At 34.8% G+C, this 27,921-nt stretch overlaps 1 protein-coding gene across 3 annotated transcripts in view; it reads left to right on the top strand.

Moving 5' to 3' along the window:
- NAV3 (neuron navigator 3) overlaps positions 1–27,921 on the top strand; it is a 621,657-nt gene that overhangs the window by 587,116 nt on the left and 6,620 nt on the right. For all 3 annotated transcript variants that reach the window (XM_046013459.1, XM_046013458.1, XM_046013457.1), the window contains 10 exons: positions 1,222–1,396; positions 5,951–6,048; positions 8,832–8,927; positions 9,201–9,369; positions 10,611–10,846; positions 19,679–19,833; positions 21,067–21,138; positions 21,765–21,961; positions 22,945–23,063; positions 26,856–27,059. In XM_046013459.1, coding sequence (XP_045869415.1) covers positions 1,222–1,396; positions 5,951–6,048; positions 8,832–8,927; positions 9,201–9,369; positions 10,611–10,846; positions 19,679–19,833; positions 21,067–21,138; positions 21,765–21,961; positions 22,945–23,063; positions 26,856–27,059 — 1,521 coding nt within the window. The remainder of the gene's footprint in view (positions 1–1,221; positions 1,397–5,950; positions 6,049–8,831; positions 8,928–9,200; positions 9,370–10,610; positions 10,847–19,678; positions 19,834–21,066; positions 21,139–21,764; positions 21,962–22,944; positions 23,064–26,855; positions 27,060–27,921) is intronic.

The following is a 27,921-nucleotide window of genomic DNA, read 5'->3' as shown; positions in this document are numbered from 1 at the left end:
ACACAAGCTTTCTAAATATGAAAATAAAAGTGATGTAGAATGCCATCTGTAGAAGTAAAGCTTTTGTATTTGGGGAAGCATCTGAAAGTTAATTTCAGAACCAGTCTGTGCTCAGGCTAAGTTTTCGTTTTATTATTATAAACCGGTAATCACTGGGTATCGTAGAGGACTGAAATAAGAAAAGCTCATTGCTCCCCAATGGGAGGCGAACCATAAGAGACTATGGACTCTGAAAAACAACCTGAGGGTTTTGAAGGGCCAGGGGTGGGAGGTTGGGGCAACCTGAGGGTTTTGAAGGGTCAAGGGTGGGAGGTTGGGGGAACAGGTGGTGGGTGATGGGGAGGGCACGTTTTGCATGGAGCACTGGGTGTTGTGCAAAAAGAATGAATACTGTTACGCTGAAAAAATTAATAAAAAGGGAAAAAAAAAAAAAAAGAAAAGCTCATTGCTGAGCAGATTTATCTGCCACTGTGTATATTCACCAAAAGGTCTTTGTGGTTTTGAGGAGCCCAGCACCCCCATTTTGAAGGAACAGAAACTTTTTCAGATGTTATAATTTGAAATAATTTTAAACTACCTTTTTTATATTGTTTCTGTTTGACTCTGGTTTTCAACTCTCCATGAGTTCAGGATATTATTACAGATGGAATTATTTACCTGTAAGATTTTAACAGTATGTTTAAAATGAGAAATTTTGGGGCACATGGGTGTCTCAGTCAGTTAAGTGTCTTTGACTTGGCTTTGATTCAGGTCATGATCCCAGGGTCCTGCTCAGCAGGGAGCCGGCTTCTCCCTCTCCCTCTGCTTGCTGCTCCCCGGCTTGTGCGCACTCTCTGTCTCTCTCTGTCAAATAAATAAATGAAATCTTCAAATGAGAAATTTTATGAATGCTTTAAAAATTGTTGTTCTTGATTCAAATGGGATCAAGTCCTGGAAGACTCCTCAAATATAAGGTATATTTAAAAAATACTTAAACAAATTCTAATGGTTAGTGCATCTATGTTTGTGAATACACAAATATACATATGTAAGAAAGAGAGTAGGTTGACTTTCCTTCTGTGGAGGAAATCCTGTTTTCATAATTTATATTTGTTTTCTTAACATATCACCACATGCTTTATTTAATAAACCAAATAATCAACTCTGATAAAAAGCATTGGTACCATTTTTCTCACTCAAACTAGCTGGATTTTTTTTTCATACTTCCCACCCTCACAACAGAATGAAATTGAAATACTGAAGGCGGAAAATGACCGATTGAAGGCAGAAACTGGTAACACAGCCAAACCTGCTCGCCCACCATCAGAGTCCTCAAGCACCACATCGTCCTCATCTTCACGGCAGTCGTTGGGCCTTTCCCTGAACAATCTGAACATTACAGAGTCTGTTACCTCAGGTAATTTTGTGTACACACCTGCCTGAATCAAATCATTCCCATGACTACGTGAGGGGAGAGGGGGCTGGAACTTGGGGAATCTCACCCACCACTCTTCTCACCTTACCCTCATAAAAATGTGAGCCCTCTTAATTCTTGGAAATAGCCCCATTTCTTCTACTTTATTGTAACTTCAAAAGAACATTCTCTGTGAAAGAGTGAAGGACCTAAGAGATCATGGTTTTCATATCATTTAAAAAATTACTTGTGCTTGAGAAGTACCTCCTTAACGATTATGAACAGCATAAAGAAAAATAATGTTCTCAGTGCTGAGCATTAGTACTTATGACTATAATACTAGTTAGTAATCCCATGCAATTTTATGGTGTTTTTTATGTTTTTTATGGTTTCTATAAATTTGACCAGCTCTTGCATGATGTTACCCGGAGAGAACACAAGGCTACTACATCACCCAGGGCACAGTTCTATTAAATTTTCAACAAACAAATGAAAAGAACTCACTGGATTCTGTTATTGTGCTCAAGGATACTAATGATGGGACAAGGGTACAGTTTTATTTCATTGCAAATAGAATCATCTGACATAATGTTATCTTAGTATCTGACCAACTCTTCATTTATAAAGTGTAAAAGCTCCTATGGCCCTGAATCATTTTGTGTATAGAAGATTGAGTTTATGAAGATCTGTGGTAATTGCAAAACATAGCCACCAGATGACGCTTGGAAACCAATGATATACATGTTCCTGGGCCGCTGTAGATTCCATTATACAACTATATAGTTCTTCCAGGCTTACCTTAAATGACTCTAAAATATAGAAGAAGATGAGGAAGAGAAACAGAGATACAGCATGCTGATATTGATGAAATTGTTACTAAATCACATCTCTTCTACAAAGTCAGAATTTTAGTAATTCTACCGTTGTATCTATCCTTCATAATGTAAAATGAATGGCTCAAATGTATAACTTGCTTTCTTAGAAAAAAGACAGGTGAGGACTAAAAAGGCAAGTAGGAACTCCTTGAAATTCAGGAAACCATTTGGCAGGTTTGGGGGAAGAGAAATGAATTCGGAGAAAAAACATCTAGTAAAACAAATATCAATAGCCGAGAAAATAAAAAAAAGTCATAATTAAATGAACTCATAAACCATACAGTAAATTAGGACTATGGGACTGGGATAGTAACTTGGATGTGTAAATTGTCCCTAAGGTGTTATTACCCAGGTTTTCCAAAAGATGCTTAAAAAGGAAAAAAACAGAAAATTTAAATGTATAGATTCTGGGAGCCCTGAGCAATATCCTATATGTTGGCTTGTCCATGATGAACCTAATGGAGAAGAGAAGCAGGTTCCTTAGCCAAAAGCAGTCAGTGACTCTCTTGTCCCAGCTTGACTCCTAAGGAAAGACAGGGGCCTGGACAGCATCATGGCAGGATTTCCCTGCTTGTTACATGATTTTGTTTTATCTCATTGAAATATAATAAGGTTTAAAGGGGGCATAGTTAGTAACTAAAGATAGCTTAGAAACTGAAGCCAGATAAAAATGAAACTAAAATTCATGTCCAGGAAAGACTAAAATTCATAAAGATAAATATAAATTAAATAAATCAAATATAGTTTCTGTATTCATCAGACTGAAAACACTGATGTCCGTGATTCAGAATTTGAGGCAAATTTTTTGGGGGGAGGGGTTTCAAAATTGTACTTTTTATTACTCATTTTATTACTTCTTTATAGTTCATTATTATTTTATTTCCCTAATTATTTTTTACTAGTGACAATTGTATCTGAAGTAACAAAAGATTAAATCACATGAATATGGTATCGTTTTCACCATCTTCACTCCTGTTTCCTGGGTTCAAAATTAGAAATCAGAAGTCCCTTTACATTGGGGTTTTTTAGTAAAAAAACTTTCTAGAGTTCATGATCAATTTGTTAAGAAAGGTGAGGGGTAGGCAGGAGAGTGGATAATTGACAAATGTTTGGCTCCTGATTTATAACTGCATATTCTATATATCCAGTAAAGACAGAATTTGAAAAGCCTTCATTTTTTTGGTCAGAATTTCACTTGACTGTAACCAGAATGCCAGGTCTTTTTATTCTTCCTTCAGAATATTGACAGAGGACCATAACTTGTTTTCTGTAAAACAAACAAAAAAACAAAACCAACCCCCACAGAAAAGTTTTACCTCAAAAATTTGCTGTTTTCTTTTTTTTTTTTTTTTTTGGAGTCGTTTCTTCAAGTGATCATCTTATCAATATATTGGGAACAGGGGGAGACACGGAGTGAGTCATGATGCGCTCCTCCCCCCACTATGAAGAGAAGGAGTTACAATAAACACACAGAAAAAGGGAATAATGGTTAGAATAGCTGACCTTATTAAACACTGAGGATAAAGTGCTATAAAGGCATTATCTCTGATGGTCTCAGTAACCCCAAATAGTAGGTGCTGTGTGACCCCATTTTACAGATGAGGAAACCAAGACTGAGGAAAGAGATGATAATAATTTGTTCAAGATCATGTGACTAGTAGGGGGCAGAGCTAATATTTGAACCCAGGTCTGTATGAAGCCAGTACCTGACCTTTTCACTACTATATTCATTTTGCTTTAATTAACCACATATAAGATGTCGAGGAGAGACATACATTCATTTATTGTAAATACTTACTTCTGCTCTCAGGAGAAATTCCATATTTTCAGCACAGTTTTTTAAAAGTAAGCATAACATGAAAGGAGTAACAGGTTCCAAAGCAAACCTGAACAGAGAAGTACATCAGAAATCAGACTAAATGTCTTGCTGTGGAGAATTAGGCAGCTCATGACCTGGCCCTTGTCCATCTCATCATCATTTCATACTACTCTTCCCCGCCCCCAACTTGATCTCCACAGTCCAGCCACGCAGAGCATTTGTCTGAGCCTTGAACACACCCAGCTCTTTCATCAAGGCTTTTGCATCTGTTCTTGTTTTCTGGACCTCTTTTCCTAGGTCTTGCTTGTCTTATGTCCAAACAGTGCCTCCTCAAGGAAGGCTTCCAGGATGACCTATCCATGTAGAGCCAACTTCCTTTGGTTATTGTTTCACTGCTTCATGCCCATTATTTCTTGCACTTAACACATTCTAAAATTATCCTAGGAGAATGTATACTCCAAAAGAGCAAAAAATTCATTTTGCTTCTCAGCATTCATTCCTAATGCCCAACACAGTTCCTGGTATCATTTATGTTTAATAAATATTTTTGAATATTTATAAACATTTATGACTAATGGAGCAAAGCACTAAAGAGATAATTTGGTCACAGCCTACCAGAAATTTAGATGTAGCAGTCAACGGTAATCTATTCTAAACTTCTAAGAAGAAGAGCAAGAGGATTAAATGACACTTAACAAAGAGTTTTATTTTTGACTGAGATAAGCAATAAGGTGAGAGGTTGTGAACATATTGATGTGGTAAAATAAATTTCTAGTAAGGAGATTATCTTTGATGATTTAAAAATTTCTAGCAAAAATATCCATGTTCCTCAAATTCTCTTGATTTTTGATTATTATGGTGTTAGAGCATTATTTTTACTTCTTCCTTTGTGAAATTACATACTCTTAGTTATTAAGATAATAGAACCATTTCATTTTCAGAAGGTATTTGATTAAATTATCATTTCTCTGATAGTACATTCACAGCCCTTATCTCTATAAATTTAGTCAGAGTAATTGAGGCCCCATGTCACCAGACACATGTGCTTTTTAGCACGTAACTGAGTTCTATAATAACATTATTGTCAAAGGAAAACATATATATGGGATAGTTGATGTTAATAATTATCCAAATGGACATTAATCTCATATAATATATTTTGAAAATTAATCTTTAATTCCATTTAAAGGCTGGTGCTTTGAAGGTTAGCTAGCTTTATCCTGCTTCTGTAAGTCTTAGCTGATTACTAGAAATACTATTTTGGTTTTGAAAACTATAAGCATGAAGGGTACAGGAAAGTGATAATTACTGTACTTCCATAGGGAAGTATAATGCTATGGTTGAAATTCAGTAACAGTACCTAATAATTATAGATATAAGGTAAGCAGTAGTAAAGTTGGATATGTGCCAAATGCTTGAAAATAATTTCAGTTGACAGCCAATCTCAGCACCTTAGCATTCGTAAATTGCATGGGTATTGAGCTTGGATATTTTAGGTTGGTTAGAAAAGTCGAATTGCTTTTCAGTTTGTCACAGTTACAATGGTAACTGAGTATTACTCAGGTATTCCTCAGACCTGGGTATAATAGAAAAAGAAACCCTTTATTTCCTCATCTGAAGGCAATGGCCCAGCATGTGGGTGAAGGTCTTTGAAGGCAGAAATAAATTCTTAGACTGAACCTTCAGTCCAACCACACTAATTCATCTTCTTGAAAGCTGAGATTTTTCAAACTAGTTAGGCTAGAATGGGAAACAAAAAGGCCAACTATTCCCACTGAAAGTTATAAAACTTTGAGGGAGAAAACAATGAAAATAAACAGGTCCAAGCTAATGTGACTCTATTGTGGTGTGAAACTTTGGTAGATATTTTGCTAGATGATGCTGGCGACGCAACTGGACACAAAGATGGCCGCAGTGTGAAAATTATCGTCTCCATAAGCAAGGGCTATGGCCGAGCAAAGGTATGTTCTTAATCTTAAATTCTTTAACTGAATTATGAGCATGACCATGAATCAAATCTATTTTATATTTGAGTATTTGTCCTAGTAAATATACTATCAGCGTGTGTATCTTGGCATTGGCTTAATATGTTGTAGAAGCATGGAAGTTAGGGACTTAAAAGAAATGATACCATCATACAAGTAGAAATGTGTCTCAGTACATCATGTTTTTCACTGGCGACAACCATTCTCATTGATTGTCAACCATTCTCATTTCTAGAACTTCAAAAAAGTAACATTGCTTTCTTTGACAACAACATCTTGTCCAACATTCTTTTGGTGTCACCACTAAAATACAGGTGTATTTATGATATGTAGTAACATGTTACCAGAGTTATCAATATAGTCATTGTACGAAGAGGAGACTATAAGCTATATGAATATTATAGACTCTGGAAAGATATAGTCACTGAACTTAGTATGATAATTCCATAGATGCTACATGTATGTATCATTTTTAAGCAAAGCAAAGTCTAAGTTGATGAGGAAAATATTTTAACTTTCCTGGAATCAAATTTTGTTATCATGACTCAAGTCCTTTTTTAAAACTAAAAATATTATTTTAAGCTGAATTTGTAGTTGAGTGGCCAAGAACACAAATTTGTAAGTCTCTGAATTTTTTCCTATCAAACAGAAAAACAAAAACTCCTTTGGAATTTTAAAATAATTGAAGTTTTGAAGCTTGAAAAGTAAGATAGCACTTGTGAATTTTTACACTGAGCAAATATTCAAAGAATTCCAGTGCCATAAACTTTCTGCTTGAGCTGCAGATTTATGCCGGATTTTCCCAAGGGGGTCTTCATGCAAAAGGCTGTAATAGTCTCAGTGAAGCTTAAACTTGCTCTAATTTAAAAGCAGCTACTTACAAAACATAGTGTGAGCATTCATTTTGACTGGGTTACAATAATACTGGGAAACGTTTTCTTTTTAAAAATAATTCTAAAAAGTGATGTTTTTGAACATTGAAGGTAGTTGTCTTAGTCTTCTTTAGCTTCTATAACAAAATATTATAGAATGGGTAGCTCAAATATCAAAACTGTATTTTATCATCACTGTGAAGCCCAAGATCAAGATGCTGGCTGATTTGGTTCCTAGTGAGGAAACTCTCATTGCATTGCAGATAGCTAACTTCTTGAAATGTCTTCTTATGTCCTTTCCAAAGTGTATGTACTTGGAGAGAGAGAGAGAGAGAAATGGAGGTGTCTCTCTCCTCCTGTATTTATAAGTCACTAATCTCATCATAAGAGCCCTATTCTACTGACCTACTCTGACTTCTTCCTAAAGTCTCCATTTCCAAAAATCATCACTTTGAGGGTTATGGCTCTAACATATGGATTTTGGGGAGACATAAACATTCAGTCCATAACAGTACTAAAAAAAATCACAAGGGTTTGCTGTGAATTTCTTAACTCTTTCTGGAAAAGGTATTGTCTTCTAACTTGAATTATATCAAAATGATGACAATAATCATTTACCCTTATAGTGGTAAAAGTTACAGATTGAAAAAAACGAGGCTCTAAGGTGGCTAAGTGATTTACCTAAAGTCACATTTCTTTAATTAGGTGGTAGAATTAGGTAGGTAATTCTGTGTTGTAGAATCCATATCTCCTAATATCTGACTTAGGTATTATTCTAACACCTTTTTTTTTTTTTATTCTAACACCTTTTAAGGATGAATGCATTTGGTGACCAGAATCAGGATTGTAATGTATCAACTAGCTAATTATATCTACTGGCCTCATACTAACTATTTTACTTGACCATTTCCAATCATTGTAAAAAAGGCTCCACTTAGACTATAAATCTTGAATTATTTGTCCAATATATGTAGAAAGTCCTCAAAATCCCATGCGACAAAAAATAATAATAAATTTGGGACCATTCTTTGTATTGAAAGGGATTCTTTGCTTGATAAAGTGAGTCCTATAGGATTCCTTGACATGTTCTTTTAGTGGATTTTCTGATAAATTCAAAATGGGAACTGTTTTGTAAATACGTGAATGCCATGCTACTGTGGATAACACATTTTTAAAAGATGGATTAGACTTTAGAAGTGTGTGGGTGGCACAGTTGGTTTAGTGTCCCTCTTGGTTTTGGCTCAGTTTGTGATCTCAGGGTTGTGAGATTGAGCCCCACGTCAGGCTCTGCACTCATTGGGGAAGCTGCTTGAGATTCTCCCTCTCCCTCTGCCCCTCCCCCTGAAGTGCTCTCTCTCTCTAAAATAGACAAAATAAGTCTTTAAAAAAAAAAAGACAGATTAGATTTTAGGTAAAATCTAAATTAACAAATGAAAAAACTGATTTTTAGACTTAGCAAAGATAGGATCAAAAATGAGTAAGATGAAGTTCTAGGGCTCATATGAAAGAGTTCTCGTCCATCTCTGTCACCCTCTTCCTTCTATCAAGCTGTTTCTCTTCCAGAATGCACCCACTGCGTTAAAGCAAAAGACTGTTTTTCCTACTACCAAACAGGTCATGAATCAGTTTTCCATACCATTCCACTTCATCTCATCTCATTCTTCCTTGTTGTTGTTATTGATGTTACTTCATTTGTTTAGTTTGTTGGGATATGTTTTATTTTATATAATAAAATATACATGTCTGTTACAATAACACCCATAGCATAGGCTTAATAAACACTTTAGTCCTTAATTATTAGTACATTAATATGTTTTAGTAGAAAATGTAGTAATAAAACAAGACATATAACTGGGTTTTATCATGTTTTATTTTATTCTTATTTAGGATCAGAAGTCTCAGGCATATTTGATAGGATCCATTGGCGTTAGTGGAAAAACCAAGTGGGATGTCTTAGATGGTGTAATTAGACGTCTCTTTAAGGTAAGTTGTGCAAGATATCTTGATATTAATTTTTGAATATGCTTTATTTTAGATGCTTTCTTAGCTCTAGTAATGTAGACACATCTGCTTTTTCTTGCCTCCATTTCAAGTAGTAAGGAAAGCTTTCTTTCTTTATGCTGCATGATACTAATAATTCTTTTATTACCAATTTCAAAATTCTTGACAGCTAGTTTCATATCCCCATGAGTTTTTTATTTGTTGTAGATGAGTTGAATCTCTGTTTTGACTTCCTTTTTGTATGTATCATTTTAGGAATATGTGTTCCGAATTGATACATCCACTAGCCTTGGTCTGAGCTCTGACTGCATTGCTAGCTACTGTATAGGAGATTTAATTAGATCTCACAGCCTAGAAGTGCCTGAACTGCTGCCTTGTGGATACCTTGTTGGAGATAATAACATCATTACTGTGAACCTGAAAGGTAAAAACAAAAACGAAAAGAAAACAAACTATATTTTTTAAACCAAAATTCATTTTTTTCTTCCTCCCTTCCTTATTTCCTTCCTTTTTCCCTCCCTCCCTACTTCCCTCCCTTCCTCCCTCCATTTCTCTCTCTCTCTCTCTCTTTTTTTTTTTGTTTTACTTCAAATTTTCATATTTGAAAACTGTGTTAACTAGTTTTAGTATGAAATGGGACGTATTTATTTTTAAAACACTAAAATCTTACTAAAAACACTAAAATTCAAGTAAATGAAATTCTTTGACTTCTGGGATGTGAAACTTGGAATGTAATTTTGAAGATTCTCCAAGACTCAAGAATAGGAATGTGATTTAGGGAATTTCAAATTCCTAGGTTTTCCCCCATTATCGCCTTTCATTTTGGGAAGACACAAAGAATTCCTTGCCTATCCCAGAGTAATAAATTCATCACTGTACTTTGATTTTAAAATATGTGTACCCAATAAATACCCACTGGGGATAGAGAATAGATGTTAAGAATTGGAGCTAAGAAGTTCTGTTTGCTTTGGATGATCTGCTTAATTATAGGCAAATGGAATATCTGAAGTATACTTGTCTCTCTAATTCTTTGTTCATATATGTTAAAGAGCCAGAGCATATCTATATAAACTGGATTAATAGAGGAATTTGCCAACATTTGATTTTGTGATTAAGGTGCTTGGGTTAGTAGTAAAAGGGGATACTATTGCTTTGCTTCTTAATTCCTTGCCAAATATCACAATTCATATTCTTCAAACGCTTAAGTGGTTGAGCAGCTGGGGTTTGTAATGAGAGATAGAAGAGAATGAAGAGGAAGAGAAAATAGAAGAAAAAGGGAAGAAAATACACATATATTTTAATTTGTACACTTATTCTTAACAAAACTACCACCTTCAAAGGGAAGGAAGATATTATAATAGAATTTATCGTAATTCTTCCACTTCTCTCTGGAAACGTAAGTGAGAAACCTGAAGTAGACAATGGAGGAAGCCTGAACAAAAGGAAAGCGCTTAGGTTCATTTAGATGTTCACTCTGCCTTATTAGTCATGCTTTTTTGTCTTAAAATGGCAGCACATGGTTGTGAGAGAGAAATATCAAGGAAAGAATTTTACAAAGCCCGCATTCCCATGACTAATAAAACTCTGTTGTCGGTTAACACCGTATTTTAAATTCCAGCTTCTGTAGAACAATAAGGCATGCTGTTCCTTTTGTTTTTCCTTCAGGGGTAGAAGAAAACAGTTTGGACAGTTTCGTTTTTGATACACTGATTCCTAAACCAATTACCCAGAGGTACTTTAACTTGTTGATGGAGCATCACAGAATTATACTCTCAGGACCTAGTGGTACTGGAAAGACCTATTTAGCAAACAAACTTGCTGAATATGTAATAACCAAATCTGGGAGGAAAAAAACAGAGGATGCAATTGCCACTTTTAATGTGGACCACAAGTCAAGTAAGGTAAGTCACAAATTCCTATGAGAATTGTTGTTATTTATCTGTAAGTGTTTTAAGCAATTAAGGCATAAGATTATGTGAAACCCATTTTGAACATGGACACCTACCACCTCTTTGACTAAAACTAGAATCTGGTGGATGACTTAACCGTGTTTGATGAATTTAAACAAGACTGCTCTTCGGTAACATTCAGTTATCAGGTACTTCACAAGCATTGAGAATATATAGAAGAAAATGACAAGTCTCTATTGTCTGATTTCTCTTAGACATCCATCTGGGAAGTGTTAGAGTAGATAGAGATCCATGCAGAGTTCTGTAGAAGCAAGAGAGGAAAATACAATTCTTCCTGGAAGAATTAGAGCTTTATAAAAAGTCAATACTTGACTTGGGTCTTAATAAATAGGTGGGGATTAACTGGGGTGTTACAGCCAGGAGGATGTGGGAATGACTAGAATAGTCTAGGCAGAAATTCTGGAAGTAGCAATTTGCTTACATTTTATTTCTATAGGATTTCTGTTTAGGAACCTTAGGAAATTGAACCATATTTCATTTTGCCATCAACGAAGGTCTAATGTACCATAATAATCAGCTTGAGCACTCTCAGCTATTAAATAGGCATGAGGGTGCTATAAAGCCTAGCCAGTACTTTCATATATTATGAGTAAAACAAAGAATCCTAAAAAGAAAATACTTAATGCCTAACATATTCCTAATGCTAGAATATTTTTGCTTGTAAGTACGCATTACATTCTCAATCAATTCAGCCTAAGCTTCTCTTAAGAAACTTCGTCTGTTATGGGCAATACCTTGATGGAATCCACATGACACTGGGTGATGTCATTTTTCCAAAGATAACCTGGTTAGATGATCTAAACTAACCCAGTGTCTCAGAAAATTCAGGCTTACAAATTTTCAGAAATAAATTCAAGACACAAAATTTGGATTAGATTCTTGAAATAAACCAGACATACAGTTTAGTGAACAAAACATTTCTTAATGTTATGAACAATATACCAAAAAACTGGACAACCTAAGAGCAACGGAAAAGCTTTTAGAAACTTACAACTTACCATGACTGAATCTGGAAGAAATAGAAAATCTGAATAGACCAATTACTTGTAAGGAGATTGAATCAGTAACCAAAATCTCCCAAAGAAGAAAAACTCAGGAAAACTTCAGATAGCTTCGCTGGTGAATTTTGTCAAACATTTAAAGAAGAACTAACACCAGTCCTTCTCAAACTCTTCCAAAACTTTGAAGATGATTGGACAATCCAAAATTCACAAGGCCAGCATCATCCTGATACCAAAGCTAGAAAGTGATACTGCTAGAAAAGAAAACTATAGACAATATTCTTGGTGAGTATAGATGTAAAAGCTTTCAATAAAAATACAGCAAATCAAATTAAGTAGCACATTAAAAAGATCTTTCACCATGATCAAGTGGGATGTATCCCTAGGGTACAAAGATAGCTCAACATAGAGAAATTAATCAATGTGATATGGCACAGGGAATGAAAACAAATCACATGATTATCTCAAAAGATGCAGAGACAACATTTGACAAAGTACATCATTCATGATAAAAACTCTTAACAAATTACGTTTAGAAGGAACACTTCTTAACAAAGGCCATATATGACAAGCCCACAGCTAACATCACAGTCAGTGGTAAAATGTTGGTAGCTTTTCCTTTAAGATCAGGAACAAAACAAAGACACTGACTCATCATTTCTATTCAGCATAGTCCTAGAAGTCCCAGCTAGAGCAATCAGGCAAAGAAGAAGGAGGAGGAGGAGGAGAAGGAGAAGAAGAAGGAGGAGAGGAAGTGGGAGGGGGTGAAGAAAAGGTATCAGAATCAGAAAGAAAGAAGTAAAATTGTCTCTATATGCAGATGACATGATTTTATATATAGAAAATCCTAAAGACTCCACCCAAAAAAAAACCCTGTTAGATTTAATTAATGAATTTAATGAAGTTGTAGGATATAAAATTAACAAACAGAAATCAGTTGTGTTTCTATACACTAACAATGGATTTACTGAAAAAGAAATGAACAAATTGATCTCATTTATAGTAGCATCAAAAACAATAAAATACTTATAAATTAAACTAATTTTACATAATATTTACATAACTAAATTTACATTACGTTGATGAAAGAAATTGAAGAAGACACAAATATATAGGCATTGCATGTTCATGGGTTGAAAGAATTAATATTATTAAAATGTTAATACTAACAAAAGCTATCTATAGATTCAATGCAATCACTATCAAGATTCCAATGGCATTTCTTATAGAAGTCCAAAAAAAAAAAAAAAAAACCTCATAAAATATATATGGAACCATGAGAGACTCTGAATAGACAAAGAAATCCTGAGAAAGAAAAACAAAGCAGGAGATCACACTTCCTAATTTCAACTATACTGTAAAAGTATAGTCATTAAAATAGTATGGTATTGGCAGGACAATAAATGCATAGAATTGGCAGGCACAATGAAACAGAACAAAAGCCTGGAAATGAACCCAAATCTATACCATCAACTAATATTGGACAGAGGAGCCAAGAATACTCAATGGAGTCTCTTCAATAAGTGATATTGGTATAATTGGATATTCACATGCAAAAGAATAAAACTGTACACATATTTACATTATTCACAAAAATTATCTTGCAGTGGATTAAAGATTTAAATGTAAGACCTGAAACCATGAAACTCCTAGAAGAAAACATAGCAATAAAACTCCTTGACATGGGTCTTGGTAATGATTTTTTGAATAGGACACCTGAAGTACAAGCAACAAAATAAAAAATAAACAAGTGGGAATACATCAAACTAAAAACTTCTGCACAGCAAAAGGAACCATCAACAAAGTGAAAAGACAACCTACAGAATTGGAGAAAATATTTACAAACCATATATATCTGTGAAGGGGTTCATATCCAAAATATAGAAAAAACTCATTCCACTCAATAGCAAGAAAGCATATGAACCAATTAAAAAAATGAACACAGGGTGCACCTGGGTGGCTCAGTGGGTTAAAGCCTCTGCCTTCAGCTCAGGTCATGATCCCAGGGTCCTGGGATCGAGCCCCACATCGGGCTCTCTGCTCCGCGGGGAGCCTGCTTCCTCCTCTCTCTCTGCCTGCCTCTCTGCCTAGTTGTGATTTCTCTCTGTCAAATAAATAAAATATTTTTTTAAAAAAATTGCTAAAAAAAAAAAAATGAACAAGGGACCTGAACAGACATTCTCCAAAGAAGATATACAAAAGGTCAACAGACACATGAAAAGATGCTCAACATCACTAGTCATTAGGGAAATGCAAATTAAAACCACAATGAGATATCACCTCATGCCTGTTAGAATGGCCATCATCAAAAAGACGGGAGATAACAAAGGCTGGTAAGGATGTAGAGAAAAGGGGACGCTTGACTGTTGGAGGTATTGCTAATTGAAATAGTCAGTATGGAAAACAGTGGAAGAATCCTCAAAAATTAAAAATAGTATTGCCATATGATCCAGCAGTTCCACTTCTAGGAATGTATCCAAAGAAAATAAAAATACTAACTCAAAAAAATTTGCATCCCCCCCATGTTTATAGAAGCATTACTTACAATAACTAAGATATGGAAACAACTTAAGTGTCCCTGAAAAAAGAAATTGGTGTATAGATACATACATATATATGTATGTATATGTATATGTATATACACACAATGAAATATTATCCAGCCATAAAAAAAATGAGGAAATCCTACCATTTGCTAAAAATGGAGAGACTTTGAAGGCATTATGTTAAGCGAAATGTCAGAGGAGGACAAATACTGTATGATCTCACTTATATATGGAATCTCAAAAAAAAAAAAATTACCTTGAGGCAGAGGAATTGTAAGAAAATGGTTAAAAGTTACAAACTTGCAGTTACAGGATAAATAAGTACTTGGGATATAATATTAAAATGACCATAGCTAACACTGCTGTATGTCATATAGAAAAGTTGTTAAGGGAGTAAATTCTAAGAGTTCTCTTCACAAGAAAATTTTTGTTCTTTTTTTTTTTTCTTTCTTTTCTTTTTTATTGGATCTATATGAGAAAATGACGATAGCTGAACCTATGGTGATAATTATCTCACAATATGTGCAGATCGAATCATCATGCTGTTCACCTTAAGTTTATGCAGGAATGTATCTCAATTATTTCTCAATAAAAATGTTCTTAATGGAGTAGTTTATTAAGTCCCTATCACTGACCAACTGAAATCTAAGGCAGATAGCCGAATTTCCTTTGGCTTGGTTTTCCCAGCTGTAGTATGGAAAAAGTAGTAGGGGCATGGTAAGAGCTAAGAGTGTGGGGGTAGGGGGCGGGGATGGGGGGATATATATATATATATATGTAATTAATGTATAATAACTTTCAATGAAGATTTCTTTCACAAATACAGAGCCATGCAGACACGACCCCCCAAACTTTGTTCAAAACTGTCTTATATGTCGTTTTCAAGGAGAACAATGATGTACATAAAATATGCTGGGATCTCTTCAAGTTAAATAAATATAGCTCATGAATTCCAAATATTTCCTTGGAATTCATCACCTTTCAAATTGTTAAACCACCCATTCTCATTTCAATGAAATAGAGACATGTAACCCAAGGTCGAATATTTGACTCTTCTCTAAGCAGAAGTATAAAGAGTAGAGTCATTTGTTTGCTTCAGCCTGCATGTTTAATGCCTCCTGCAAATTCTAGGTCTCCTCAGAACGTTACTGAAAAAAGCATTTTTACCACCATTCTTTTTCTTCTCAGCCAGAATGAGGAAAGGATTATGTCCCTTAACCATCCTCAGTGTGTTCTTTGGATTTCCCCCAATGTTGGTATGACTTTAGAATTGACTTTCTTATGAAAAAAACAAGTGGTTGGTAAAAAGACGATAGATTTGTTACAGAAAATTACAGGAAACCATGTCATTTTGACAAAGTTGGGGATCACTTAAAATCAAGTTTTTAATCAAGGAGAGTGATTTGGGCTTCATTAAGATGTAGTTTAATGTGGTATAATAAAACATTTGGTAATTTACACTAATGAAATTTACACTTAGAAAATTATTTATGCTTATAAAATTTGCTTCACTCCCCAAATCTACTGTTATATTTAGGTTCCTTTTATTTCAGTCAAAAAAACTCTGTAGTGTTTGGAGATGTTCTTAATCAATAATACTATACTAATCTTAAAAAAAAAAAATTGTCACCAAATATTACCAGCACTCTTATTTTCTTCTTTTCCTGAATAAAATCACTTGTGTCATTAATAGGTGAGTTAATGTTCGTTATTACAAAAAATAATGAAAAATAAAGCCTAGCCAAGAGAGTTGGAACAGAATTAATGAGGCTAGGAAGTAGTAATAGGAAAAATCCCTGGACACATCATGTGGCATTTGGCATCAAGAAAGCACAAAATAGGGACGCCTGGGTGGCTCAGTTGGTTAAGCATCTGCCTTCAGCTCAGGTCATGATCCTAGGGTCCTGGGATGGGGTCCCACATGGGGCTCCTTGCTCTGCCTGCTGCTCCCCCTACTCTCTCTCTCTGACAAATAAATAAAATCTTTAAAAAAAAAAAAAAAAGAAAGCACAAAATACAACCAACAAACATGTATTGTTTCTTTCTGTTGAATGAGCTGTCAGCAATGTGGGATACAGTCGTTGCTAGAGAATTTAGCTAATTCTTGCCAAATTCTCAGAGAATCTGCAGTGGTTTTTGTTTGCATTGGTTTGCTTTTATGTAAGGAGGGGGTACGTGAGAATGGTATAAAGGAATAGGGATGAGTAGTTGAGACTGTCTGAGGGACAGCTGCTCTCAGTGTAGATTTACTGAAGTAAAGTGGGAATGAGGGATGAAGTAATAAATCCTGTCCCTGAAAAATGAAGTCGTGTCATGGCTGACGGGCGATATGCTAGGCCATAGGAAGCAACAAAGAGACAAAGCCAAAAAAACACTTAAAGGATTCAAAAAAACATAAAACAATAAAACCATCAAAAGATGTAAACATCACTTGTTTGGTACCCCTGCATTTTACATTCTGTTCCTCTTCCTGCTCTCGAAGCCCTCCCTCGAGCTGCCAGCTGGGATATTTTGATCGAGAGCAGTACACATAAACAATTATACTTCGTGACATTTGATATAGTGAGCCCAGAAGGTTAGAGATGGATTTAGTATAATATGTGGCCAGATGAAAACACTTGGAATGTTAGGTAGGAAAAGATCAGAAAACTGGTCTTGGCAGATTCATTTTTTTTGGGTCTAGCGTCAAAACCAGAGAAGGCAATGATCAACAGCTTTTATAGACCTGCCGATTTCTCCATATATTTTCAGAGTATGGGATTCATCTCATTATCAATGTCCATCTGATAGACATACCTGTTTTCTTTTGCCTAATTAGATCTTGAACATGAAAATTTTAATGCTAATGCATCAGTACTTCGATCTAAGATTGAACCCCAATTAAGTGATATTGGGGGTTATAAAGTGATTTCAAAAGAGTCTGAGAAAAACTCAAGTTGTATGACAAAATCATTTGTGTGTGCCTTTGTCCACTTGCAACTGGTTCATAGCTTTCATTAGATTCCCAAAGAGGTCTACTGCCCTTCTCAAGATGAGGAGAATCATAAGAATCAAACGGCCCTACTTTCCCACAATCGCTCAGTGATGTCTTAATTACCAAGTTCAATGCCCTTTGCTTCTTTTCTCTGTATCTCTCCCTCTCTCCCTCTCTCTCTCTTTCTCTCTTTATTGCTTATGGATAGAAAATTGCTATAGGAAATCCTCCCTTTCTAGAAATTCCTCTTGCTAATTTTCGAGATTATCATTCTCTGTTTCCTTCTTACCCTCCAGCAAGCTCCTTCTCAGTCTCCTTCACCTCCCGGTAAATGAAAAGATGACCCAACATTCTGTTCTCTCCCACTTCTGTTCTCACCTGGATGACTCCCTTCATTTCATTTTGCATTAATTCCAGTTGGACACTTTTATCCATGCCCACCCTCCTAAATATTAGGCCTTTCCCTTAGCATACTCATATGTTTCTACCAAGTACACAAGTTTAGAAAACCCAGGTTCAGCTCTGAAAAAATACCAAATCCATCTTCTTCCATCCATCTCCACTACCATCACCCTCCCACCAAAATTAACACTAACACTTGGATGACAGCAACTGTTTTCTAACTGCTTTAGTCACAACTTCTGTTAAATCTTCCTTCTCTCTCTGATTTTCCCTTCATCTCATGAAAAATATAGTATCTTTTCATTATTAAAGTCTGACTGCATTAAATCCTGCAACATTTTTCTATACTTTCCTGTACAAAGTCAAAATCTTCCCACACCTCTACCATCCCTATTGAGTCCCATATTTTCTCTTGGCTTCAGCAATTTTGTTATTCTCTTGACTGGTTCCTCTTCTCCTCTACAATATATTTACCACATTTTTAAATCATGATTCTGACTACATTACTCAGGACCCCACACAGAACATTCATTGTTTCTTTGCTGCCAGTAGGAAAAATCCAGTAACCTTTCAAATCATACCAGGTTGCAAACACTTCTTTCCAACTTACTTAACATTATTTATATTCACAAAACATATACTACTAGTTTCTTTCTTACCACATTTTTTTTTATGTTTCTGCCTTTAATTACTCTTTTCCCTCTATTTGGAATGCTCTTCTTCCATTTTTAATCATCAAAACATTACCTAATCCTAAAAATAAAAGGTTAGTAGAAAATAATACTACCACCAGAAAGTCTTTTTCAGCAGTACAAGTAAGGTTTACATGCTTTGAACAAAATCTTTCATGTATGCTTTTTTAATACATTATTTTTAAAAAGATTTTTATTTATTTATTTGTCAGAGAGAAGGCAGAGGGAGAGGGAGAAGCAGGCTCCACACTGAGCAAGGAGCCCGATGAGGGACTCGATCCCAGGACCCTGGGATAAGCTGAAGGCAGGACCTTAACCCTCTGAGTCAAGCATCGCAGATACATTGTTTTTTATGTTTTTTAAAGATTATTTATTTATTTATTTGACAGAGAGAGAGAGAGATCACAAGTAGGCAGAGAGGCAGGCAGAGAGAGAGGGGAAAGCAGGCTCCCCGCTGAGCAGAAAGCCCAACAGGGGGGCCGATCCCAGGACCCCTGAGAGCACGACCCCTGCCGGAGGCAGAGGCTTAACCCACTGAGCCACCTAGGCACCCTACATTGTTTTTTCTACTGTGAATTACAGTTTGGTTTTACACACACACACACACACACACACACACACACACACACACACACATTACCCACTATTCTGGGTAATAAGCTTCTTGAATGCTTTTTCCATTTCTAATTAATCATTATCTCTTTGGTATTTCTGTTACCTTTGATAAATAAATTGCTCTTTCCCTACTGAAAAAAAAAATCCATTTTTATCATTGTAATACCAAAAGCAAGAATGAAGTCTTAGTATTTATGGTTTATTATAAGAGCTCATATCCAGAACACACTGCCCCCTCTTTTTTTTTTTTTTTTTTTAAGGGGACACAACAACTGAGAAACATGCTTTTGTTTTCAAAATTTTCTATTTGCAGCAGCTTTCCTGTATTGGCTTTTCTCTTTGTTCTTTTCTTTAAAAAATATATCCTCTCAGCATTATATTTCTTTGCTTTGTTTTATATCAGCACCATGACCTATGGATTTTAATCAAAGATACTGGATGGCAGATAAAGTGTGCTATTCCTAAACTATGAATTGCTTGCCATTGGTATAAATCGATCATTGATGTATTTGTTTTCTTTATTTTTTTTCAAGGAGTTGCAACAGTATCTTGCTAACCTGGCTGAACAGTGCAGTGCGGATAATAATGGTGTAGAACTCCCTGTTGTCATAATTCTTGATAATCTTCATCATGTGGGCTCTTTGAGTGATATCTTCAATGGTTTTCTCAACTGTAAATACAACAAATGGTATGCTTATGAAATATTTTGAGTGATGAAATATGAAAAAAATGACCAGATTTGTTTATGTCTTTATACATTTTTAAACCTATGGTGGATGCCATGAATTTAAGAATCCTTCATTAATATTAGAACATATTTCCAAAAAAAAAAAAATCTGTGCATTTCTTGAAACATCTGTTTATTCATTCACCAATTATGTTCCAGGCAACTTTTATGGAAACATGATTTACTTGATGGCGTTAGCTTCTATGGATATGTGGAAGGTCTGGGAGACAATGTCAATGACAAAATGTTTGTATCAAGGAAATTAAGAATTAAAATGAAGCTCTGAGCTCTGGTTTCACTTTTCCTCCATATGGAAGTTTAAATTCAACCTTCTGTAAAGATAAATTTAACGCGTTCAGATATATCACCATTAATGAGTCCAACTTTTAACTATTTACAATGAAAGTAAAGGTTGAAGTAGGGTATAAAAAATTCTGAAAACCCACTAAAGATGGCCTCTAAAGGAAAGACATATAAGAGCAACCTAAATATTAGTTTTAATGGTGCAATATCCCAATTAATCTCTGCTAGAGATTTTTTTATATGTTAAAAGTAGATCATCATAAGATCAGCTTTGAAACAAGAATACAAATTTTGTCATCATTAAGATGACATCATTAAGATAGGGGCGCCTGGGTGGCTTAGTGGGTTAAGCCGCTGCCTTCGGCTCGGGTCATGATCTCAGGGTCCTGGGATCGAGCCCCGCATCGGGCTCTCTGCTCTGCAGGGAGCCTGCTTCCTCCTCTCTTTCTCTCTGCCTACTTGTGATCTCTATCTGTCAAATAAATAAATAAAATCTTTAAAAAAAAAAAAGAAACTTTAAAATAGCTATGAAATAATGAAAGAGGAAAAATTAATGAATTTGATTATAATCATAAGAGTCACAAGATATTAGAGTGAAATGAGATTACTGTGATTATTCCATCTAAACTTTTTATTTTATAGATGAGTAAACTCGGGCTCAGAAAGGTAAAATGATTCTCCTAGGATGCTAGAGCTGAAATTAGGAGCCCAAATCCAAATTTCCAGCTCAATGATCTTTGTTATTTTTCCACCTAAAATTACAAAATTACCCTTTAAAGCCTAATGTTAATTGGAATAATCCATGTTTACCTACATTGTTTTTAAAGGCAATTTTAATAGACTAATCTCTTCTACCTTCAGCACATCAACGTATTTAATTTTATTTTCCAGTCCATATATTATTGGAACAATGAATCAGGGAGTTTCTTCATCACCAAATCTAGAGCTGCATCACAATTTCAGGTAAAGATAAATTGAATGCTTTGTTTTGTTTTGTTTTGTTGTATTGTCTCTTTCTGTTTGCTTTTGGTTAGTGTTTTTCCATTTGTACATTGACAGATCCTGCCAGTGGTGACCTGTGGTGTGAAAATAATTCTCACTTCTTCTGACACTCTTTCTCAAGCAGACATTTTTGTGATCTTCAATCTGTAATCAGAATTGTTTCTTTAAAAAAAAAAAAAAGAAAGAAAGAAAGAGTAAAGAAAAAAGAAAGGAAGGGAAAGAAATGTTTGTCCTGCTCACTGTGTCACCAGCTAAAGTAGAGCACTTTTCTTCAAAGTGTGAGGAATGTGAAGAGAGTTCCTATTTCAGGATTTGTGATTCTCCTACAGAAGAGTACTCAGCGTGTAGACTCCCACTCACTTCTGACGAACATGAGCTTTGCTTTAGCTTAAAAAGAAAAGTTATTTTGTATACCTCTAACGCTAAGAGATCTCCTAACCCCTTTGATCGTTAAAATGAGCCACCAATTGACATAGGAACATTCTTTATTTATATTGGAAAGAGAATACTGTGGACTTAAAACTTAATTTATTTAAAGATTTCTGACTACATATATATAAAAATATAATTTTTTTTTCTTTTTGTAGGTGGGTGCTATGCGCAAACCACACAGAACCAGTGAAAGGCTTTTTAGGTAGATACCTTCGAAGGAAACTGATAGAGATAGAGATTGAAAGGAATATACGCAATAATGACTTAGTCAAAATTATAGATTGGATTCCTAAGACATGGCATCATCTCAACAGTTTTTTGGAAACACACAGTTCTTCTGATGTTACCATTGGTGAGTTCCAAAATTGCAATATGTCATTTTCCAGGAACTAAGAGTACATGGAAAGATGGCCAGATTGGATGGTAGAAAATAACAAGCAAAGCTAATTTTTTTCAGACTCCCAAAGATTTAAGTTTTCTTTTTCCCTTCTGAAAGTTTGCCTTCTTCTAAGCTTTATATGTCTGATTAGATCCATTATGCCTGACAATTATGGTTTTCTATGATTTGACTGAAATCACATGAGTTTAATATAGCCAAATATTTAAAAATCAGATAACCATTTGAAATAAATTACATCTGTTTAAATTCCCTTTTTGTGATAAAAAACAAATTTTAGCCAATGGTTCGCATCAAATATAGTTATGAGAGATTTTAGTTAGAGATAATTTAGGTGTTTTATGGATAACTGAGGTGTTTCATATTTTTCATCAAGGCAAACAATTAATTCTCTTTGGTTGGCATAAAAATGTTTATTTTTCTAATCCTTCTTAAATTGCATGTATAAAATCTCTTTCCTATTTTGCTGGATTATAAAGATGTACTCACCAAAGATACAAGGTAAATGAAAAAGAAGAATTTGATAATTGAGATCAGAAGACCAAAGCTGAATCCCACTCTGCAAATAATAACATATTTTATATTTAGGAATTTAGTTCAGCAGTTTCATCATCTATAAAATGGGGCAGGTTGACTGGATTATGACCTTTTTTTTTTTTTTTTTTTTTTTTCAGCGTAACTGGATTATGACCTTTAGGGTTTCTCTTAACTCTAATAAGTTATGTTCTTATGTTAAGATTTTAGGGTAAAAGGAAGGGGAGTTCAGGAGATTGAGTCTTCAGAAAAACATACTTTGATAATAAGCAAGATGGCTAAGATTGTAATTGTTTAAGAATCCTGCAAGATATATTATTAATTCCCCCCAAATTATGTCTCGAATATTTATGTGTTTAGGTTGTTACATGTAATGGTTCTCAAAATGGTTTGCTTCTTCTTAGGCCCCCGACTTTTCCTTCCTTGCCCTATGGATGTAGAAGGTTCTAGAGTGTGGTTCATGGATCTCTGGAACTATTCTTTGGTACCTTACATTCTGGAGGCAGTGAGAGAAGGTCTTCAGGTATAGTATTCAATATTCTTTACTGTTTAAAAACAAGCAAAAATCATCCTTGAAAGCAAAAACCATTCTTTTCTCTGGGTATTTATACAGAAACTGAAAGCATGGACTATATAAACATATTGGTAAAGTTTTAAGGATCAACTAGTATGTAACTATTTATTGTGTATTCTGTTCTGAAAATAAATATGTGGGAGAAGGAGAAAACCTTTATTCCAACAACTACCCATTTAAGGCCAAACAAACTTATTGCCATGGGTAATAGCAATCAGTTGAAAGCCAGCTAATTGGACAGTTCTATATCTTATAAGACAGACATGTTAACAAGGGCCTTGATCATTTCTTCTCTTAACATATAGTTTGCAACAAGTAGTTTCTGCTTACTGGTTCCCTGTTTTTAGTATGTTTCATTGTTTGAAATCCTTTAACCTCACTTGTAGGATCCTTTACTATTTTGAGGGAATGCTCTACATTCTAAGGCAGCTGACTTTTTAAATCTATGGCAGGTTGATTTAGCAGCATTCCTGCTATTCCTCTCATCTACCTCATGTCATGAGGCCCTACGCTGTCTCTTCTACGTACTCTTAATGGAAAATTCAAAATACATCACTAATAAGAAAATTCTGTTTCTCAACAAAATTTACTATCTCCTTAAATTGGATTTGAGCTTTCATGAAATTGTAGAATTGTAAACCTCAAGGTTGAATCTTTAAGATTTTTACTTCATAATCATCCTACTTATTGTAAAGAATCTAATCTTTTCTACAACTTGGCCAAAGTTTAGGAAGTTTTTGCTTAGGCATCTCTATCACTGATTATTGCAACTGCTACTAGAATTAAGATACACTTCTTGCTTTTCACATTTGTCCTCTGCAATAGTGCGTTAGGTATTTACCCTTTAAAAAGTCACTGGTGATCTATACTCCTTCCTATCCTTTCCTTTGAGCGGCCCACTGTCCTCACCTAGGAGAGCAAAATGACAGTATTTAGAACCATCACGATGGTTTTGGTGAACACGATGAATAAATATTTGGAAGATGTGCTCAGAATCTTCAGAGATAATGATCCTAGAGCATGGTATCTACTGGTTTTATTCCAGATTTAAGTAATACAGTTTCCTTTTTGAAGGATATGAGCCAGTCTAGCCCCAGTTGTTGTTTGGTTCCAAGAAAATAAAAGACTATACCAAAGGTTTATATTTTTTAAATATAGCATCTCACTTTTCTGGGTTCCTCTGAAACTGTTATGCTAAGGTGTGAGTTGAATCTGTCAATGTCCGTCATTTGATACAAAAAAGAAATTTATGTGAAAGTTTATAATATGCTAGAAGTCATATTTTTAAAACCAATATTTAAATGAAAGTTCTCTTCATATAGTTTCAGTATTAATAAGCTGTCATCCAAGTTTTTATATATAAAATCTCTTTATTTCCCATGTGTTTGCTAATACAGATAAAGAAAAATAAGACTGCATAAACTCAAAAATAGCAATACCTAACACTGCTTAGCTTCCTTAAGTCTAATTTTTTTTTCTTAAGTCTAATTTTTAAAAACTGCTTCAGTTCTTTTTTAAAAAATGTTTAAGTCAATGTTATTTTTAAAACACTATCCAGAGAATTAGAATTTTATACAGCTTCCATTTAGGCAAAAGTGTAACCCTTAGAGTGATACCAGTTTCCCAGACTAAAACAAGAGATATTTCAAAATTATTTTTGAAGAGGGGAAAAAAATGTCTCGTTTCTCTTTGTGGTTCTAGATGTTTAGTAGTAGGTTAGTGTAAATGCTGAATCAACCATATTGTGTAGGGAATGTAGGGGGGAAGTCCAGTACCCAGGAGAGATAAGAAAAATGGGCAGACATTTCTCATTGCTACTGAAGGATGTGCTCAGCCTTAAGCCCACTGGCGGATGATATTCCTGGGGTGGTCCATATATGTTTTCTATAAGAAAAGGAAGAAAAGGAATCATGTGCGTTATGAACAATTCCCTTGGATCTACTGGTAACAAAGAACCTTGAATTGGAGCAAGAGGTAAAAAAACAAAGTCTTCTTGCAAAGATGAAACTCTGAATTGAGTGGAATAGAAAAATCTCTTTTCAAATTCATGCTTTGATGAGGAACCATAGGGAATGCTCTCTGCCAGATGTTCTAGTTGGAAAAAAACACTGGTGATAAAATCGATTCTGATTTTTATTCTGGTGATTCTACCTTTATTGAAATGGCAACAGCAAATTCGTATTATTCTAATTATTTAAATATTTAATATTTTGTAATTTTATAATATTTTAATATTTAAATCTTCTTTCAATTATTTTTCTGTAATATCTGTTTTACATTGAAATTTAGTATTGGACCTATTTAGCATTTTATTGGTCACCTCCAAATATCTTGTATGATTCTTTAAAAGGCTGGCATCGGTTAATTCTAGACCTTCATATTTTTTGTGTAACATTTACTTTCCAAGAATGACACATTTTCCTTCAGTTAGCCTAAGTTGTATGGCAAGCTGTGTCTTTAGCTTTATAAAGTAGGTTTTTAACTGAGAAAAACTTTTGCTTCAAAACTCTCACTAGCCATAAAAATTATATATCTATTATATAGTGATAGTGATTGCTACTCCTGCCTTCATCTCCCAAGGGATACGCAGATATCAGGACTTGGCCTCCTTGCTTGCTTGCTTGCTTTCTCTCTCTCTCTTTGTCACTTTCTTTCTCATTTTCTCAAGGCAAGGCTGACACAACTTCATACAATTCCTCTGGGAGAAACCCGAAAGATGACTTCATGTGCCTTCTGTGGTGTCAGTATCCACCATTTTGCTTTTGATCACTGAACCACACATAGTAGGCCATGTAGAACACCTCCCAGTGTGCTGAGACCATATATGCACCTGGTAACCAGGCTTGTAGGAAAGAGGGAGGAGCAGGTCGATGCACGGGGGGAAGTACATCAAAGACCTAGTTTGCCCATGTTACCGCCCTCTTTTTTTCATTTTAGCTTTTCTTTCTGTCCCCCTGCAGCCTGGTACTTGTTTATAAACATTCCACCTCTGTTTCAGCTAATTAAAAATTGTTAACATGTCTTATATTCTTCTTCTCCCCTTTCCTCCACTACCAGTACTTGAGCCATTATCATCTCTTTCTTACTGACTCTTTGCTTCCTTTTGGGTCCTGACAGCATGAATGCTTCATTTCCCATTTTCTTCTTCTTTTACTGTTGGCCTTATGAATAAACATCTAAAAAGAGTTTTTATGGGAACCAATGAGATTGCTAGAGGAAATTAATCCAGAGAAAATGATTATCAGAGAAATTATTTTTATTTTCAAAGAAAATTTGAGTAGAGTGAGGTTGAAAAAGAGAAAGTCTCTTATTGTACTTACCATCTTTGCAAAGTGCACTTTAGTAGAGAACTCTGTTTAGTGCCTGGCATAGCTTTCTTCAATTCTCCATCACTGGAACTTTCCTTCCTCAACCTTGAGTTTTCTTTTGGTTTATAAAATCACTAATAAAGATAAATATGGGCAGTGATTTCTATATGCATTTAAAAAAATCCCCTTTGTACTCTCTCCCAAATGCTGACTATCTATCTCAGATGTTCATCTTTATTTTCTCTCTCCTTCAAGTTTAAAGAGAGTTAGGTGGACAGACATATATTTACAATCTGGAAAATTGTATATGGACACCATTCTCTTGAAAGTTCCATAAGAACTCAATGTGCAAAGGAATCACTCATTTAGTGGTCACCTGTTTTACTGAGTAGGAATGTATTAGATATGTATTAAATATGTGATCATTTTGTAGATGTATGGGAAACGGGCACCGTGGGAAGACCCCTCAAAGTGGGTGCTTGACACATACCCATGGAGCTCAGCATCTCTGCCTCAGGATGGTCCAGCATTACTTCAGTTGAGACCAGAAGATGTTGGGTATGAGGGCTGCGTATCCACTAAGGACGCCACAACCTCAAAGCACATTCCACAAAGTGACACAGAAGGGGATCCTCTGGTAAGAAGCTGATGTGTGATTCTTCTAATATAATCTTAACTACAGTGTGTGGTCATCAATATTTAGTCATTTGTATCAAAGATACTAATTATCTTGGGTGATATTTGGGACTGCTCTGATACAGGTATTCTGTTTTTAACTCTTTTTCCTTTGGCTTACTTTCCTTAGGTGAAATTCTTAAAAAGAAAGACCAAACTTGTATGTGTAACAATCAAGAAACACTAAAACCAGGCTGAACACTGTGACCATAATTTCTATTTTATTATGCAGAAAATTATGTAAATTAATATGTCTTCAACATTACATGACTTAATTCACTAGGTATTTAAGAGAAAACCGAATTTTGATCTTAATATAATATTTTACATATATCAGCTGGTCTGACTAGATTTACAATTAGTCTTTTGTTGCCTACAGTTGAGAAGACTAAACTGACTTGGAAATCAAAGGGAAGTTATTCCCCCTGATTCTCCCTGTCTTTCTTAATTTGTAGTTCTGTATGGTTTAATAAAGGTCAATAAAACTCCAAACTATGAGTACTCTGAGAATATTAAGTAAGTAGTATTATTAGGAAAAATATTTTATTTTTCATGTATTTTTTTCATGTTTATAGATGAATTTGTATAGATTGGTGTCAGGTGTAATGCATTTATTAGCTTACCATTCTATGGTTACAGAAATCACTGGACCTGTACAATCAATACAGAAAAAAAATACTGAAATAAAGGCCATTATGTTATTTAAAACAAAAAAGGAATTTACTAAAAATCATAACCTATGACTATTCCCCAGAACATAAAGTAATTTGGTATTTTTTGGAATATTAGTATACTCACAACCCAACATATATACATTATCATCT

The sequence above is a fragment of the Meles meles genome, chromosome 7 (genome assembly GCF_922984935.1).
Source record: "Meles meles chromosome 7, mMelMel3.1 paternal haplotype, whole genome shotgun sequence".
Classification (NCBI taxonomy): Eukaryota; Metazoa; Chordata; class Mammalia; order Carnivora; family Mustelidae; genus Meles; species Meles meles.
The sequence above is the reverse complement of the archived record's forward strand: the minus strand, read 5'-3'. Positions and strand labels throughout refer to the sequence as shown.